Source organism: Equus quagga, chromosome 19 (assembly GCF_021613505.1).
Source record: "Equus quagga isolate Etosha38 chromosome 19, UCLA_HA_Equagga_1.0, whole genome shotgun sequence".
NCBI classification, from domain to species: domain Eukaryota; kingdom Metazoa; phylum Chordata; class Mammalia; order Perissodactyla; family Equidae; genus Equus; species Equus quagga.
The window spans coordinates 12,420,866-12,436,016 of NC_060285.1; the positions used below are offsets into that span (position 1 = coordinate 12,420,866).

The 15,151-nt window shown below is 52.9% G+C and overlaps 1 protein-coding gene across 1 annotated transcript in view; it reads left to right on the top strand.

Annotated features, from left to right (window-relative positions):
• The window catches only part of MYH9 (myosin heavy chain 9), a 90,442-nt gene that overhangs the window by 30,893 nt on the left and 44,398 nt on the right, over window positions 1–15,151 (top strand). Inside the window, exon 3 of the mRNA XM_046646246.1 lies at window positions 4,188–4,344. Within this exon, the coding sequence (XP_046502202.1) occupies window positions 4,188–4,344 (157 nt within the window). The remainder of the gene's footprint in view (window positions 1–4,187; window positions 4,345–15,151) is intronic.

Consider the following 15,151-nt stretch of genomic DNA (forward strand, 5'->3'; position numbering starts at 1 on the left):
CCTCAGTTGGGAAGAAATATCTGGTTCTTCCTAGTCCTAAAATAGCTCTGGCTTTAAGTGTGCTGTTATATTCGCCTCGGCCTTTGTGGTCTTGGAACTGAATAAAACAGTTCTCAAAATCTGTTTGCACTGGAGGAGGAACACATCTCGAGATTATCACAACCCTCATTCTAGAGGTGGGAAGACCAAGTCTTGGACCGAGGGGTTTGCCCTGGTCATGTGTAATAGAAGGAGGGGCCGGGCTCATCCTGTTACAGGGATGGTGAGCGGCTCCCTCAGGGCCAGCCACTTTCTTTTCTATAGAGTTTTAGGGTGACGTCAGCACACATTTCCATAGGATCCTTCCCTCACCCCCTGGTCTGGCACTTCTGAGTGCTCTGCAATGTGCTGCATCCCTCTGTTGAGCCACGGGCCGTTCTGGATTATCCAGAAGTCTTGACTGGGCCAGAGTATCTGCCAGGACTGCATTAGCTTGCTGATTACTAAATCTGTCCCTGATAACAAGGTCCTCGTTTCCTGCCATTGATGACCACCCTTTGAGGATCAGCCTGATTAGTCAATAAGGAGATACACAGAACTGTCTACCTGGAAAAGTCCTTCTGTATAGACCAGCTTAGCCCAAGCTTCTAACAGGACAAGTGGGAAGAATTGAGGCCCAGAGAGGGCAAGAGACTTATGCAAGGTCACACAGCTAGGTGTTGGCAGAGCTGAGACTGGAACTTGGGTTTCCTGACTGTCAGCCCAGTTCTCTCTCTGTTTCTTGGCGAGAATGTTGTGTGGACCAAATTAAAAGCCCCTGTCCTTAGGGGTGTTGACCACTGAAATGCAGAATTAGTGACCTGCAGAAAAACAAAGGGCCTTTAAGGAAGTATTGCCTGTCCGCAGGAAGCCACTGTCCAATTGTCCGGCAGCGGGACCCTCCCTTTGGCAGCTCGATAGCTTATGTTACACCCACTCTGCTGTGCCACCAAGAAATGGCCTCTGCTCAGTAAAGCAGAGCGATAAGGGCCTGGGAGTTGGAGCCTCCAGGACCCGGTTCGAATCCCAGCACTTGCCCCTTCCTGACCATGCGGCACGGCTGCATGGGGCCTCGCTTCCTCGTCTGCGAGGGAGGATCCGTGAGGACTGCATGAAGCACCTGGCTCACGGCCAGGCCCGGACTCTCCTGCTGCCATTTGCTACCGGTGAAGGTAGCCTGGCCCTCTGCTGGTGTCGCTGTTCCACCTGGGTCCTGTTAGAGACTTAACAGCCTGGAGCGAGTCTGGCGGCCTGCCTGTGCCTCTATCAGCTGGCTGCAGACGGTCTTACCTCCTGCAAAGGGGAATACTGGTCATCACAGTGCCTTCCACGTTAGTTGCTTCATCTTTTCTCGGAAGCTTTGGTTTTGCTCTATAGGTGGGCTTGGTGGGTAGGCCCTGAGCTTTTTCTCTAGAACGCTCGGGCTGGAGGCGTCAGTCCCGTTATGTCACCTCCTGTGTGCAGTGCAGTTCCTCCTGCCTCAGACCAGCTTCCTCCTGAGCGTCGTCACCAGAAGGGAAACTGATTGTCTCTGCAATTGCCCAAGTGGAGACCCCAGCAGGTGCTGAGCTGCGGGGAGATCAAAGCCACTCGGTGGGGCTGCCGGGGCAGGGGCGGCCTCACTCGCAGTCCACCTCTGCGCACGCCGTTCCAGATTGCGACCCGGGAGGCTTTGCTCAGCCTGTGTGCGCAGCGTTGTGGGCGGCGTGGCTGATCCTGTGCCACAGCTGCTCTGTCTCTTTCTGCGGGGGGTGAGGCCCTGGGATGCAGGGCGGTTGGACACAAAGAGCCTCTGTGGCCCGAGAATGGAGCAGCTCCCTGGTGTGGCCGTGTGGGAGCAAAGCCACTTGCTCAGCGTCTGCGCCTCCACGAGTGTCCAATGAGAGTGGCTCACGGTCGAGTCCCATCCCTCCCACCTGAGCTGCGGCACCGGTTCCGCGGGCGTAGTCTGGTCACATCCACTGATTTGATGGTATTAGCCCAGCGCACTTGGAGGCCCCCTGGAACCCTCCACAGGACCATCTGCCCACCCAGCTGTCAGAAAGACTCATACCCCCTAGTCCCCTTCTGCTCTCACCACTAGCTGTTTCTAAACACCTGGCTGTGTGGCACACCCTAAACGTGGGGCCATGTGGCCTTTGCTTTGATCAGCCTGGATTTCCTAGAGTGTAGGTTTTCTTAGATGCCGGGAACAAAGCTGGATTGTTTCTGTGCTCCTGGGGTAACCTTGCTGCTCCCTGGCTTTCTGTCTTGTCCCCACCCAACAGTCACATGGAGGGAAGACCAGGAGTCTTCCTGTAATCCCCGGGCCCCAGGTTGTCAACACCATGTGTGGACGCCTTTGCTTTAGAGCTTCCCTGGTGTCTTGTGAAGGGAGTAGTTGGAGGGCAGACAAATGACTGATTATCCCGGGAAGAAAGGAAAGCAAGGGCCCTGCGTCCCCTCCTCCCAACAGAAGAGGCAGCCAAACACGCCTGTTCATTTCCAGACTCAGCTGCTCCTTTGCATGCAGGCCAGCGTTTGGTTGGTGTGTCCCTCCCGGGTTCTGCTTTCAGTCTAACTTGTGTTTGGAAACTCCAAGTGCTGTAGCCCTTGGCCAGTGCTGGGAAGACCTTTGCCTCACAGCTGGTTCCTCTGTGGACCCTGTCTTTGGGTTCAGCCACAAGAGCCATCCTTGTTTTTTGGCGCGGTGGAAGGGGTTGGGTTGACACCTAGCACAGCCCCTCAGGTGTTGGATGCTGTTGGATCGAGGGGCGAAACCACGGACAGTGAGGTGAAGGCTGTTTGTAACAAGGAAAAGAAAAAGATTTGAGGAGCTCAGAGAACTGGCCTCTACCACCAGGGAGGTCTGTGCTGGGTGGTGTGACACTTGGGTCTGTTCCCAGCTCTGTCATTAGCCTCATGACCTTCAGCTGTCACTCAACAGTCAGGGCTGCAGGTGTGTGTGCATCCTGCCGTGCTGGTCTCTCTTCGCCAACCTTCTTCTGGGTCTGCGGCGCAATTTCCTAGGAAGAGGCTGCTTGGGTTGCTCCAGCTGCTAAAAGAGAGCTGCGTCCCCCTAGCTGATGAGCTCCGGTCACCTGGGTGGTCTTGGGAGTCTCACTCAGCTACCAGGAGTGTATTTTTGTTTTTGGTGGAGAGAGGGATCGTGGAAGAAAAGATAGCAGGAAAATTGTTAGAAAAAGAATTAGTAGTCACAAGTTAATGTGGATTTACCTTAAGACACTGAGGAGAGGCAGGTCTGTGTGGGCCTGCCACTGGGAACCGCTCTCCTGACCTCCTGGGAGTCCTCTCCACAGCTGGGTGCCGTGCCATCCTCATAACCTCTTAATGAGGCGTGGATGTCTGCCTGGCCCTGTTTTATAGGCTGGGAGATGGAGGGAGAGAGAGGTTAAGAAACCTGTCCTTGATGGGGTTGGAACTCAGCACATCTGCCTCTAGGATCTGGTTTGAACCTGGTCAGATCAGACTTGGAACATTGGGTGTACTTTTGGATGCCTCGTATGAAGAGTGTGGACTAATTGGGCCCCCTTCAGAGAAGACCTGAGTCTTGGAGAAGGCTCACAGGGGACGTGCAAGTTGTCTTTAAGTTTTTTAGAGATTTTCATGTGACTCTCTCTAGAGAATTCCAGGGAGAGAGGTATCGGTGAGTGATCTACTAGCCCACAAAAGATCTGAATGTTTGAGGAGTGCAGTGAGTTTTTCCCAGTGCGGGAAACGTTTCGGCTTGAGCAGCTCTGCGAGTCCTTCGGGTAGAGTAATTTGTGTTTCCACAGTTTGCTTGTGCAGCTGAATCCTTTTCTCTGTGTGTCTCTCGTGGACAAACACATCTCTTATTGTCCTTGGATCCGAGTTTTGTTCCTGGACTTCTGCTGTCCGTGAACTTGCCGTGGATCTCGCCTGATGCACACACTGGTTGGCATGCAAAACTGGCAGCAGTTGTGCAGTCAAGCGAGGACCCTCGCTAAAAGAGCAGAGATGGTGCCTGTGCCCCCACCCCTGTGGCAGGTCTGCCAGAGTGGGGCACAGAGAGTGGGGGGCTCCAGGGGGTGCTTTCACATCCCGCTGACTCGGGGGCCTTGGAGGCAGCAGATACTTTGCCACAAGGTTTACATGCCGTTGAGAGTCAGACTTCCTAACCCATTCCTGTTTGTCACTCTTTTCTTTAGACCTATTCAGGGCTGTTCTGTGTGGTCATCAATCCTTATAAGAACCTGCCCATCTACTCCGAAGAGATTGTGGAAATGTACAAGGGCAAGAAGAGGCACGAGATGCCCCCCCACATCTATGCCATCACAGACACCGCCTACAGGAGTATGATGCAAGGTGGGTGCTGTGGCCTCCTCGGGGCTGGGTCTGCTTGCAGCCTCGTTGACACCTTTGCAGGTGCTCCTTCATGGTCAGTGCCAAAGGGATCGAGTGGCTGGGTCGGTGTTGATGGCACTGGTGATGGGGCATCGTGGAGCTCTGTAAGCCGATGTGTGAGAGCCAAGACCAGTGACTATCAAAGGAGATGTTTATATGTTGATAGAATGTTCTAGAAGCTTTAAAAAATACGTTTCCTAATTATTTTCCCAATTTCTGATTCTTGTCAAGAGCTCCCATGCCAGTCTTCTGCTCTCTTCCAGACCCCTTCTTCTACCGCTTACTCTCTTTCCTCCTTGTTTTTCACCTCTGTCTCGCTTCCCCCCAGTCTAGGAACGTGCTTGAGTTCTGACCGTCTTTTACATAACAGACACAAAGTCTGTCCTGGATTCTGCACCCCTCTCCAGCTTCTCTCTGTCCCATCACAGCAGAGCTGTTTAGCGGAAGTATCCCTGCTCACCGCTTCCATTCTTCACTTCCTGGTCACGCTTCTGGCCCTGCTCGACTGGCCCCACCACTTCTGCAGACTGTCTGACAAAGGTCACCCTCCCTGCTGTGTTGCTAAATCTGTAGTAGCGTGAGTTGTTCTCTTACTTAACCTCTCTTGGGGTTGGACACTCTTGACCACTCCCTTTTGAAACCCCTTCCTTCCCACGACTATTTCTCTGGTTCCCTGGTCTCTGCCGTTCCCATCTACGTGGTTCTCTCCTGGGACTTCCCCTGTCCCTGCATGTCGGTGCTCCTCAAGGTCTTGTCTGCTCCCTCGGAGTATTCCTCGGGACGATGGCCTCATCCACTTGAGTAGCTTTGTTCTCACTTTCTGGCTGACGGCTGCCACTGTCGCCTGATTGCTGCCAGCCAGTTGCTCCCAGCTGCCATTTCGCCATCCACCCAGTCACCCAGGCCTGGAACCTGGCTTATCTTGCACTCTCCTCTGTCCCTCACCCCTCTTTCCCAGTCAGTCAGTGCTTTCTGTAGGTTTTATCTCTGTTAATATTTCTGATCCTCTTCCCCGTCCTGTCCTGTGGCCCTGGCCTTAGTTCAGGCCTCCACAATTTTTTGCCTTTACTATTTCTGGGACCTCTTGACCTTTGCTCTCAATAGAGCCCTCCCTCTGTGCTTTCAGAGGGTCATCTTTCTAGAATGCAAATCTGATCAATCCCCCTGATGTGAAATCTTGAAAAGGCTCCTCATTGCCCCAAAGATAACACTTAACCCCTCTGGAGGCATACAGTGTCCTTTGTAGTTGGCCTCCTGCCTCCCGCTCCAACTTCCCTGCCACATGGAAATCCTGACATTTCTCTGATAGATCTTTTCTGTTTCAAACCGCCACACCTGCTCCATCTGCCTGCCGTACCTGGCAAGTCCCTCTCCTGTTGTTAAAGACACAGCTGAAGCGTTACTGCCATCCAGGCAGGAGATCTGGGCTACACTTGCATTGGTTTATTTGACTTAGGGGTTTTACACATTTGTTTTTCTCTCCTAGATGTGGACAGGGCCCACGTCGCCTTTATAGTCTCAGAGCTGAGCCAGGTGCCTGGCATATGGTGCGTTTCATGTCATTCTGAGTCACGCCCAGTTGGCTTTCAGGCAGGGCTGTATTCTCCTATCTTGTGTTGATAGTGGTTTTTCGTGTCCTATTGCACATGCATCCTTTTTTTCTTTAAACTTTGTAGTTAATCTAGGCAGCGATGGTAATGAATCTGCTATATTTACAACTTTATCCTTAGTTGAGAGGTTTAAAATGGCAACATGTGGGACTGTCTTGTGCCCTGCACACTGTACTGTGAGCAAGGTGTTTCGGTTCCAAGCTTGAGGAATTATGTAGAATGTGCAAGTTTGGCCTAGGTTCATGTCTTTCAAAATCCCTTGAGGAAGCCAGTCCTTTAGTTTTAAAGCAGGATGCCTGTTTCAAAGTGCTAACTTGAACAGTCTGCTGGAAGAACGTTCTGTGAGATTACAGAAGAGCCTGAGTCTGTGTCTCTAGGGGTTATGGGTCAGTTTTCTCCTGGCTGTCTTCATCAGCCTCATGCAAGTGCAAGAAGTGCGCCCTGGAGTCTTCTTGAGCTCTGCACTGCTGAATTAGGGCATGTTCCCACACTGGGATCCTGGATCTGAGCCGTTTTCTAGGAAGTGGGCTTTTTCACTTGTGGGCAAACCATTCTGACAAGAATGATGTAATGATGCAAAGCATGGTGCCAAGAGTTGGAGTCCTTGGAACTGGTCTTCTATCCTTTCCAGACAACTTGTGGGGCTCCTTCCCAAAGAGATTCATCCAATTTTTATTTGTTCAACAATAAAAAAATTTGAGGGGCAGAAGTCAGCAATTATAGGTTTGGAGATAATTGGAAAAAAAAAGGGAATCTGCAGAGAGCTGGAGCTTCCCCTTTGTGTTGACCGAGAAGTCTTGTCTGTAACGGAATGGCCGTGATGGGAACCGAGGAGCCGCCCCGAATTATGAGTGCAAATGGGTGGGTGTTTTCATCTTTTGGATCTTTTGGAGACCAGGGGTAGGAAATATGTTTGTGGGCACAGGGAACCTGAGGTGTTGGTGCTTGCTTTTAACGGTCTGTGCAGGTGCTGGGTCCACATACTTCTAACTCTCAATCTGGAGGTTTTCATTCGCTTCTGCTTTGTGTTGGACTTGCTGTGGCTGTTCAGGCCCCATGGTGACCGACTGAGGACATTTTCAAGTTCCCTCTCCTCATACACAGTTGACCTGCAAAACAGTTAGCAATAGGTTTCTTGTTCTTGGGGTAGGGAAGAAGTTAATTAACAGAAGTTGCTCCTGTTACGACAAGATGGTTCACCAGGAAAGAAAGTTCCTGAGAGGAGCCTCTGGTTCTTGCCCTAAGTCAGGAATTGACAGGGGAAACTTGGGTAAAATTGGCTCCTCTCTTTTGGAGAACATGTCTTAGCACATGCTGCCCCCTTGGCTTTGGGGCAAAACAGGTTTGTTCTCTGTCACTCACATCTTAAAAGAGGTAGCCACATAGTTCCTTTTCTGCCTTTTCTTTAAACAAGAACTAGAAAAAGACTTCCTCTCTGAGCTGGCTGTGGCTTATGACATGCTATCATTTATTCTTCCAAATAGGGTAGTTGCTGGCTTTGTCTGGGGACTTCCATGAGATGAGCTCTTGGACCCTTCCTTGGGGCCTCCCTCCGTCTTTCATCTCTCAGTGCTCTGGTTTGCCTGTAAGTCCTGGTTTCTGCCTGCTGCCTGCAGTTAGTGTTCGTCGTGTCCTCTTTCACTTTTAGAAGCATCCCAGTGTGGATGATAAATTGTATGGTTCCTCTACCTATTTGTCAGGCTAAGCCAGGGTTTCTCAAACTTGGCACGATTGACATTTGGGGCCAGGTAATTCTCTGTTTTTGGGGGTGGAGGCAGGGCTTGTCCTGTGCATTGTAAGATATTTAGCAGCATCCTGACCTCTACCCACTAGATGCCAGTGACACCATCCCTCTCTGGTTGTGACCATCGAAAATGTCCCCAGACGTTGCTACCAAATGTTTCCTGTGGGGCAAAGTCGCCCCCACTTGAGAACCACTGGACTAAGTGTTGCAGATTGGTTTCCTCTGAGATTGACTCCCATTGATCAGTAGTGGCTTGCCCAGCCCTGTACTGGCAGGGATCTGGGACTCAATGCCAAGGAATGCTGGGATAGGTTAGTGCTGTCTGCCATGGGCTCAGGATGGGGCACGGCAGCATATGGCGCCCTGGATGAGGCCATGGAGAAGGGAGTGGAAAGTGCTGGAATACCGTGTGGTTTAGTATGTTATCTGGCACTGGAGGCGCTGACAGCCCAGGTGGAGAGACCAGACGTGTCTGTACACAGATCTGTACTTGCAGCCATATAATAAGACAAGTTGCCACCCACCCCTGGTGCCGGCACCACTGCAGCAGGTGGCAGGTGTCTTGGAAGTTTGGAGGAAGGTGTGGCTGCTGAGGCCTGGGGTGGTCGGAATCCTGTGGAGTTCGGATCCTGTGGAAAGACTGGCAGGGATGTGTCAATAAGTGGTTACAGCGCAGCCCAGACGCGCCCGGCACTGTTCTGTTTGTTTTAATCCTCAGCCTTCAGTTTAATTAAAGTTGCGGTGACGTGGTTGGTTCACCCTCCTAACCCTGGCTTTCCCATTTGGTTGATTTGTTGTCACAGCCATTAATGGGTCTTCCTGCCTTGGGTTGAACCATTCCTCAGAAGAGTGCTGAAGGCTTGGAAGTGTCTGAGGCCGGGAGGATGAGAGAGCGTAACTCCTGTTGTTGCCCCTCACTAGGCAGACGTGGGCCCCGATGGGGAAGAGGGCCGTCTCCCAAGGCAGGTACAAGGGGCTGCCTGTGGAATTGGACAGAAGCAGCACAGCGTCAAGGCGCCACTGGGTTGGGAAATGGCGCTCCTGGCTTCCTTTGGGGCCAGGCCTTCCGGGGTCTCTCTCAGTGGGTAACAGCGTGGATTCTTACAGGAGAACTGGCCAGTGGAAGAATTTGACTGGAGCCCAGGAATCTCCCCAGTAAGAGTAGGAAAAAAACCCTCTTCTATGTTAATTAGTTGGAATGCCAGGTTTGGTTCACTTTCAGTGACTTTATGGTATTTTAATGAGCTCCCAGCATTTCTGGGGGAGTGGCAGCAGGGTCTGCTTTCATTCCAGGCCTACCCTAATCCGAGAACTATTTAACCCTCTGCTCCGTGCTAATCCCACCTCTGCTTCTCAGCAGAGGCTGCAGCAGAAGCGGTCGGTCACTGAGTGGTTGCTCAGAGTGCCCAGTGAGTGTCCACATTCCTCTCAGGGGTTGGTTAACCCTTTTGGGTGAACAGTGAGGGGTAGAAATTTTGTGCTCGCTTCCCGTCTGAGTATGACCCTTCTAACTCAGGTGCAGGGCAGGCCCAGGAGTGTTAACTGACTCGTCCAAAGGCCCGCAGAGAGTCCGCCCCAGAAACCAGATTCCCGATTCCCGTCCTGGGGCCCACCCCAGGGGCACCGTGGCCCCTCACTCTCTGGCTGGTGTTTGGAGGAATTCTCCTCTCTAGCTTGCTGGTTTCGGGCAACAGGCCCTCCTCTCCTCTCTCACGTTCTTCCTGCCCCAGTGGTGGTTGCTCCTTTGGAGCTGTCTGCTTTCCAGGGTCTTTCCGAGGAGAAGCACTGTTAGGGAAGTGCTTTGAGGGTATGGGAAAGTGTGACTTTGAACAGACTCACCAGGACGGCGGCTGAGGAAGCCACAGATGTGATGACTCCGCTTAAGCAGGAATGTGCAGGCCAGGAGGTGCAGGCTCTGCCAGCATCTGCGCATGGGGGCCCCGCTGTCTGCAGGGAGGTCTGAGCCGGGCCCGTGTGTCCTGTGTGGGTCACCCCGCGGAGGCATGCTCTGTGCCCACGCATCATTACCCTCTGTGCCAGCCAAGTGCCTACTGTGTGCTAGAGTAGAAAGACAAGCCATGGTCCTGCCTGGAGGAGGTCGTGAGAGGCAGGTAAGTCAACTTCAGGAGGAGAGTGAGAGTCCAGCTCATAGCGGGAGGCCACCTCATTTAGCTTTGAGGGTGCTGGGGTAGAGAGGGGGGCTTTGATAAATGACAGAGCACTTCTGTAGGAGTCACCACGAAGAGTCTGCTGGGCCTCTCTTGGCCTTAGCTTTAGGGAGAAACTTGCCTTGTGAACAAGAAACTTGGTGTGGAGAAGAAGCCTGGGTTTTGGACTAGGTTTCAGTGGGAGTCTGGCTCTGTCACTTCCTGACAGTGACCATGGTCCAGCAAGTCTACTTACTCGACCTGGGCCTTCGTTTTCTCATCTGCCTCTTGGCAGGGTTATTGTAAGAATTAAACAGGGTGCAGTATGTACGATGCCTGCTCTGTGATGAGTGCCCTTTATAATTATTTATTTATTTTTTTGCCGAGGAAGATTGGCCCTAAGCTAACATCTGTTGCCAATCCTCCTCTGTATGTTTGAGGAAGATTCACCCTGAGCTGACATCTGTGCCAGTCTTCCTCTATTTTGTATGTGGGACGCCTCCACAGCCTGGCTGCTGACAGATGTTGTAGCTGTGCACCCGGGAACTGAACCCAGGCTGCCAAAGTGTAGTGCACTGAACTTAACCACTAGGCCACGGGGCCAGCCGCAAGTGCCCTCTAGAAGGTAGTATTAGGAGTCTGGAAATTCACTTTCTTGACTGAACTGTCCCTGCCTTCAGTGTAAACCTGCACATCGCACATTCCTTCCATCCGTGATCCCACTGGCTTAAGGAAGGTGATAACTAGAGGCTTCCTCCAGGCGGGTTTCTTAATCTCAAAGAGCATCCTCCGAGAGTTCAGGCTCTCGGCAGAAGCACACACAGGAAGTGACTTGTCAAAGCTGCCTTCCCTGCAGTGACCACATAACACACAGGCGTGCGCTGGCAGATGCCGTCTCCAACTTGCCCGGTCTAGTCCACGGACCCGGAGCAGGCAGCACGAGGCCTCTGGTTGACGTGGCCTCGGTAGAGCTCCAGGAGAACGTCGTGCGTGCGGCACTGGGGCGGTCCTCTCTTGATGTACTGGTGGGAAGCAGAGAGGTGCTGTGACAAGCAGCCCTGGGCCCACCACCCAAACACCGAGCCCGGATCAGGGGGTGCTTTCCTGTGGCTGATCCCAGGAGGCTGCTTTGTGATGCCCCCAGAAGGAAAGCCCAGCCCCTGGAATGAGGCTGCCTAATTACAGTGTGGTCATGCCTGTCAGTCTCATTTCTGTAAAATGTTCCTTCTAGAAGAGGAATCTGTGGTTAACAGTCCTTTCCAAGGATTCAGCTCTAAGCTTGCTGTTTTGTTTTGTTTTTAATCCAAGCCAACAGGCCCACTGTGCTTTGCTCCGGGCTGGCTGAAGTGGGAGATAAGAAAGGAGTGCCCTCTTGGAACCGGAAACCTTGGGGGTGTTTGAAAACCTGGCCCAGTTTCTCTGTCACAGCCCCCCCAAAGCAAACACAAGAACTTACCTGCAGAGTCTCTAATGACCCAGCTGCTTTGTGCTTTTAACCTCCCTGGACACGTTCTTCTCTCCTGCCTGGTGATCGCTGCTTACCAGCCCGTTTTTCCTGTTTTCTCCAGTTCTGACTCTGAGACTCCAGTAGAGCTGTGTTTCAGGATGTCAGGGCTGAACGTTGGTGCATTTGGAGAAGAAGGTTGCTTTCTTTCCCCTGCCTGGTTTCTGGAATTAAACTATCAGAGGAGAACAAAACTAATTCCCTAAAGAGAGATAACACAGCTGAAAGTCTCTAGGCATAAAAGTCAGGATTCCACAAGTGGCTTCTGTAAAATTCCTTTAGTCTTGACCAAGGCTGTTGGCCCAGTGTTGACCTTTGTAATAAACTCTGAGGACCCATGGTGTTCTGGCAAATGGACAGTGTTGATTTGGGTTCAGGATGTCATTCCCACCAGGCTTTGTGACTCTGGAGGAAGAGCTTGTCTCTTCCACATGAGCCAGTCCACAAATACAAGAGGGCAGAGGTCTAAGCTGAAAGCCAAGGGTGGAAGCCATGCTCCAGGAGAGAAATTCTGGCCTAAAAGTTGCCAGCACACCATTCCTTTCATTTGATTGCCCCTTCTCCAAGGCGGCAGAGCCTCCAGCTTCTTCAGGAAGCATCTTCATGTGCCATGACTGTTCACTTCCTAGCACTGATGCTCCTGGTGCTCTCCAGGTTGGGCTGAATGCATCACTGTGTTGTTTCACAAAGCCCGTTGTCCTCTTTGCAGGACTGTTTGTGCTCCTTCTTGGAGCCAAGTTTGTCCTGAGCTTTGCCTCGCGGTGTCCATCTCATTCCCTGTTTGTGTCCTCTTGTCCTTCCCTCCGTCCTCCCCTTTCTCCCTCCCTGAGAGCCCAGCTGTCTCCAGAGCTGTGATCCATGCCTCATCCTCTCTGTACGGGACTCAGCCACGGCACCCCCTACCTATCTTTCCTTTTCCCCAAGGAAAATATTGTTTAAGAGCAAGGAAGAACTGACTTGGGAGTGTCGGGTCCCTCCCAGTGTCCTGGTGGCATTTGCTGTGGGCCATCAGTATCACATGTGGCTTTTGAATTTCCCTCTACCCTGACAAACTTGGGAGCTGCCTCAGCAGCAGCCCTGCGTGGGGAACATTCCTGCTCCCAGCCCCGCCCATGGGAAAGGTGGATGAACGACTAGCAGTGGCTTCTGGCAGGTTTGCCTGTGTGCTAGGAGCTCACCTGTGTGAGCTACCGGATGCATTTTGGCCAAGAGAGGGCTTGTTTGGGGCCTGGCTTGTCCTCTCACATGATGAAAGTTAAGAGCAGTCCCTTGGGCTTCTTTCTGACTATCAAGGGTGCCTGGTTTTGGAGGGCTGCCCGTTCTCTGCCTCCTGTAACTGGGGACTTGGGCCTCCTCAGCAGGGTTCAGACCACAGCCCTACCTGAGGGAGTGTGTGGGTGGAGGCACTGGGTCAAGTCCAACAGACTTCTGGCTTGGGTTGCTGCTGAGCAAGCATCTCCTTGGTCTGGTCCTACCTCCGTGCCTTGGAAAAACATTGCTGATGACCACATTGTGTGCTTGGGAGCCACTGCCGGGGCCTTCCTTCTTGTTGGCTGACTGCCAGGCAGGCTGCCAGAGGCTTGGTGACACAAGGGCCCCAAGGCTCGGCATCAGTCTGCAGCCTCAGCTAATGTGAAGCATTATTTTGCACCTGCTTTTTCTCACCTCTGCTTCCCAAGCACTTGTAACCCAAGCTCGTGAATTGGGCTGGCTTTGGAGAAAGTAACAGGCTGCTCGCAGGACCCCATGTGGCACTTTATTATGAGTGTGGATGGCCCTTTCTTTGCAGTGCTGAGGCAGGACTGCTGGTGGCGCAAAGTGATCCCCTTCTAGGAGCTCTCCATGGGGAAGAACTAGCGTCCAGAGGCCTGGGTTCTTGGCTCAGCTTGTGTGACTTTGATGAAGTCATTGGGCTTCTCAGGACTTGGTGTCCTGACCTCTAGACAGAGACGATTGAACCAGATGCTCTCTAGGGCCTTCCCAGCCCCCAAGTTCTGAGCATGAGCCCACAGGTCTCTCCGCATCTTATACTTGGTGAAATGCTTTGCATTTTGGCCCATTGAGACCCTGATGCTGTTCACCAGAAGGTCTTGGGAGAACTAACTCTGATGTCCAAGAGTTTGCCCTGGACAGCCCGAGACTTTCCCTCCCAGGCGGCACAGAGCCAGGCTTCACACAGTGAGCGTCCCAGGGGTCTGCTCTGCAGTTTTCATGAAAGGCAGACCCCTTGGTGGTGGAAAGTTTCAGGCCCATTTGTCATGACATCCATCACGTCTCCCCCATGCAGGCATGTCGCCCAACCTGGACTGCCCTTTGCTTTCATTTTTCTTGGCCCGTATCCATATCTTAGTTCTCAAGAAACCTGCTTGACCTGAAGCCTGGTCCTGTGGGCAGGGCACTCTTCCAGGTGTACCCCAGAGAGCGTAGCTCTGCCGACCTCGGGGAGACGTTATCTTGGTGAGCAGGCGATGAGTCAGGCCCAGGCAGCGGCTGTTGGTGAACCAAGTCCGTTCTCTTCCTCCTCTACTTCCTGTCGAGGCTGATGTCACTGCTGTGTGAGCCTTTGGCCTTTTATGGACAAGAATCGACAACTCCTCTCATAGAGGAAGTGAGCGATAAGGCCCCCGGCAGAAGTCTGTACCCGGGGTGAATACCTGCAGTCAGGTTTCCCTTCCGCCCACTGGAGTCTGGACCATCTGAGCAGGCTGGAGACACCTGTCCAGTTGGAAACCTGCATCAGCTCCTAAAGGCCTTGGGGCATTTGGGTTTGAATAAAATCAGGAGAGTGAATGGCCTCATCACTGAATATGTAACTTAAAACCTTTCTTCTTGTTATTCCGAGGAGGGCATGCAGTGGAGAGCTTGGAGTTGGGGGGGGCGTGCAGAGGCTCGGGGTTATGAAGGACGGTGTCTCTGAGCGCCTGTGCCGGACCACGGGCTGTAGGTACCCGCTTCGTTCAGTCCTTGGAGCAGCCCTGCTGGCCAGGCCCTGCCCTCTGTTGCCCGGGAGGTCACGGGACCCGGCATCCCGAGGGGAAGTGCAGCGTGGAGCCTGGAGCCCAGGCTCGAGCACACGCAGCCTTTGCCGCCGCTGCTCCAGACGCCTGCCGGTTGTGGTTAAAGTGTGCTCGGAGGAACCCCACCTCCGCTGCCCACGCAGCTCAGCTTTTCGTCTCCTGTTCTTCATACGGGCATTCGGGAAGATTTTATCTGAGGGAAGGCTGCTACTGCTTGTAAGATTCGAAAACCACTGCAGAGAGGTTCCTAATCCTGTCTCTGCCCCCCCGCCCCCACCCCCGAGTTAGGGGCGGGGCAGGAGGAGTTTAGGGGCCTGTGTCAGGCTAGCCTTCATCCCAGAGCTGGGCCCATTTCCCACAACGGGGCCTGTTTCCCAGAACAGAACTGTCTCTGGTGGGTGCACTCCACTGGTACTGGGCCATAGGATTCCTATCTGTCTGTCTGTCTGTCTCCTCTGGTGTGGAGGAAGGAAGGGCGTTTTCAAATAAGCCTTCAGTCCATATAGGCCCGAATAAGGACTCGAGCCAAAACAAACGGGGTGGGCTGGACTGCTCTGGAGCATCCATGGAGATGACCGTGTGGGAGGGGCTTATGGAGTGAGTGTTAAGGAGGGTCCCCACCAGGATGCACTGGGGGTCTGGCGGAGTAAACTGAGGCAGGCGGAGGGCCAACTGGTTGCTGAGAATTCTAACCATCCCACTGCCCAGAAGAGCTGCTTCTGAGCTCAGGAACAAACCAGAACTGC